At 24.5% G+C, this 2,756-nt stretch overlaps 1 protein-coding gene across 1 annotated transcript; it reads right to left on the bottom strand.

Moving 5' to 3' along the window:
• On the bottom strand, positions 1-300 carry LOC113866670 (protein MEN-8-like). Its single transcript, XM_027501479.1, has one exon. It carries the CDS (start codon positions 298-300, stop codon positions 1-3), a length of 300 nt encoding a protein of 99 aa, XP_027357280.1.
• Positions 301-2,756: the final 2,456 nt, after the last annotated feature.

The following is a 2,756-nucleotide window of genomic DNA, read 5'->3' on the forward strand; positions in this document are numbered from 1 at the left end:
CTAAGTGAAAAGCATACCACAACCAAAGGAGGGTATTTGGCACTGAGAAGGCAATTGGGAAGCGATTCTAAGGGTGTTGCAGAGGCAGTCACGGTCCACACGTTGAAGAGCATTACAACAACTAGCACTTGGGTTTGTGTTGAGTTGACCAGGCACCACAAAGGGTGCACAAACATTGAGGTTGCTCAGCTGGTTTGAGCATGTACTCATCTGTGCCATAGCCATCTCTTTCTGGGTCTCTATTGCCACAACCAATAGTAGCAACATTGCAAGTTGATATCTTAGAGAGAAGAAAGCCATCACTTCAATTGAAACTACTTATTAAAGCTATTTCTTTGCTACTACTGTATATGACTGTGACTATGGTTTGGAAATTTCCCTATTTATAGTGAATTTTGGAAGCAATTGGTGTGTCAACTTCGTGAGTATCAACTACCATAAGGTTTTCACCTCACAACGTTGGTGTTGAATGGCAATTGTGGCATGATGGTGAGTTCAGTTTAATATTCGTTTCCTCTCTTCCTTGATGTGAACCTTTTTACAGTTTCCATGAAATCATTTATGTGGCATGATAGAAACATAGGCACGCATGAAATTATGTCAGCTCAACATTAATTAAATGGTCAAAATGTGCATGGAGTGAGTGAATTTAATTTCTCAAACTGTTTTTAAGTTAATGCAGTTTTTTTATTGTTAAAAGTGAATTTAGTCTTGTTTAATTTTTTTACTTGAAATTTTAAAATATAATTATTATTTTCTATTTATAGATTTGGATGTTTATGATCATTTTTAGATAAAAAGTATTTGTATAAGTTTAAAAGTAAAAAAAAAAGAAAGATAAAATTTGAAGAATTAATATTGTAAGAAGTCAGATTAGGGCTTTAATAGAGAAAATTGTGAGGTTTTTTTTTTTTAATTTTAGATGACATTTGTTGTTTTATTGGATGAATTTTGAACAGAAAATAATTTAATTGATTCAACTTGTAAATATTTTAGTGAAAAAAAAATAGGATTCTATGTAGAAGAAAATCAATAGAACTATCATATTTAGTTACTTTTAACTAAGAAAAACTAAAATCAAGTATGCAAAATCTATAGTAAAAGAACTGAAGTTATAATTAAACGAAAAAATTATTATTTTTATACATAAAACCAATTTTTTTAATTTAGAAAATTCCATTTCTAAAGAAAAGTTCTAAACACAATATTTTATATATAGCAAACAAAATATTATATAATTTAATTTTGGAATGTGTTGCTAACACATACACAAGTTAAAAAAATAAATAGAAGCGAAGAGAGTTGTATACAATGCTATATGATATGAATTTTTTATGTTTAAATAATGAATTTGGACTAAAAAAAATAGCTAGGTATATGCAGTGTTAATGTTAAACATATGAAATGTTGGAAAAAGTGCCTTTATACATTAAAATTCAATGAGTTATAAACAGTATTTGTGCAACAATTTCTCATCAATTGGATCGATATTATTCCAAGGTAACATAACATAATCATTAAATGTAAAAGGCAAAGTAACATAAATATTTTATTGTATTACGTTCTAAATAGATTTGAATTTAGCCTCTCACATTTTTTATGTGCAATTAGTTTTGGTCTGTTCTTTTTGACTAGTCTATGAATGACAATGATTCTAGATTGGGCCATATTGAACACTTGGTTTTATTTTATTATAATTCTCAAGTATGTACCACTGAGAATAGATTCTCTGATGCTGAAATTTGCTTGACAAAATCATATATAAGTTTTGTATATATATATTTTAATAGATATTAAATAACTGAAGCCTTATAAATTTTAATAAAGAGAAAGATAAATATAAAATTTCACGCAATTTAAAGGATCGTCTTCCATGTGTCAGCACTGGAAGGCAACAATATATAATATTAAAATTGGTTATAAAATTAAAATCACTGTCATTAATATTTTTATTATAAAATAAAGTTAAATCTAATATATTTTTATTGAAATCACATTCCTTGTAAAAAGTTCCTGCATATAAGATATGAGAAAGGGATTATTGACGCAAGTCTTTTGAGATCATATATCCCCACATATGGATAATAGAAGTTAGAAATAATTGTATTTACTGCGTTTGAATTTTAATTGATGTAAATTTTTACTTAAACTAACAGTACTAAAAACAAATATTAATGGTTTAGGATTATATTAGTTCTTATTATTATAGTCTTTGTACTAATAATATAATATATCTTACTAGTATAAACGGGTTAGTTTTTATTAATTTAATAAGATATAACAATTTATTCCCTAAAGTTATTCTTTTTATTCTATTATGATTATTTAAATTCTTATTTTGAAAGAAGTAATGAGTTAAAGTTTATTAAGATAGGGAAACATTTCTCTTTTCTCTTTTACTTATACTTCATGTCCTCTATAATATTTTATAAAAAGAATAATTATTTAAAAATTAATTTTAATATTTTTAATAAAAATCATATGAACATTACTTTTATTAAAAATATTTTCATAAAATATATTTTAAAAATATACTTTTTATAAAAAAAAATACTTATAAAATATATATATAAGTTCAAATTTTTGTAATTTTTTATTTTAATTATAATTTATTATAATTTTCTAAATCATTATAATTGAGAATCAAAATTTTAATATTATTTGTATATAAGAATATTTTGTAGTTTTAAATATTTTTAAATTTTTAATAGACTATAAAAAATCAAAGTTAATTCAAATTTTAAATATTTTTAAAT

This window comes from Abrus precatorius, unplaced genomic scaffold (assembly GCF_003935025.1).
Source record: "Abrus precatorius isolate BTA unplaced genomic scaffold, Abrus_2018 Scaffold5, whole genome shotgun sequence".
Taxonomy (NCBI): Eukaryota; Viridiplantae; Streptophyta; class Magnoliopsida; order Fabales; family Fabaceae; genus Abrus; species Abrus precatorius.

What these genes read in the sequence shown, in the direction of transcription:
- LOC113866670 (XM_027501479.1), bottom strand. Translation starts at nt 300, where the DNA reads ATGGCTTTCTTCTCTCTAAGATATCAACTTGCAATGTTGCTACTATTG.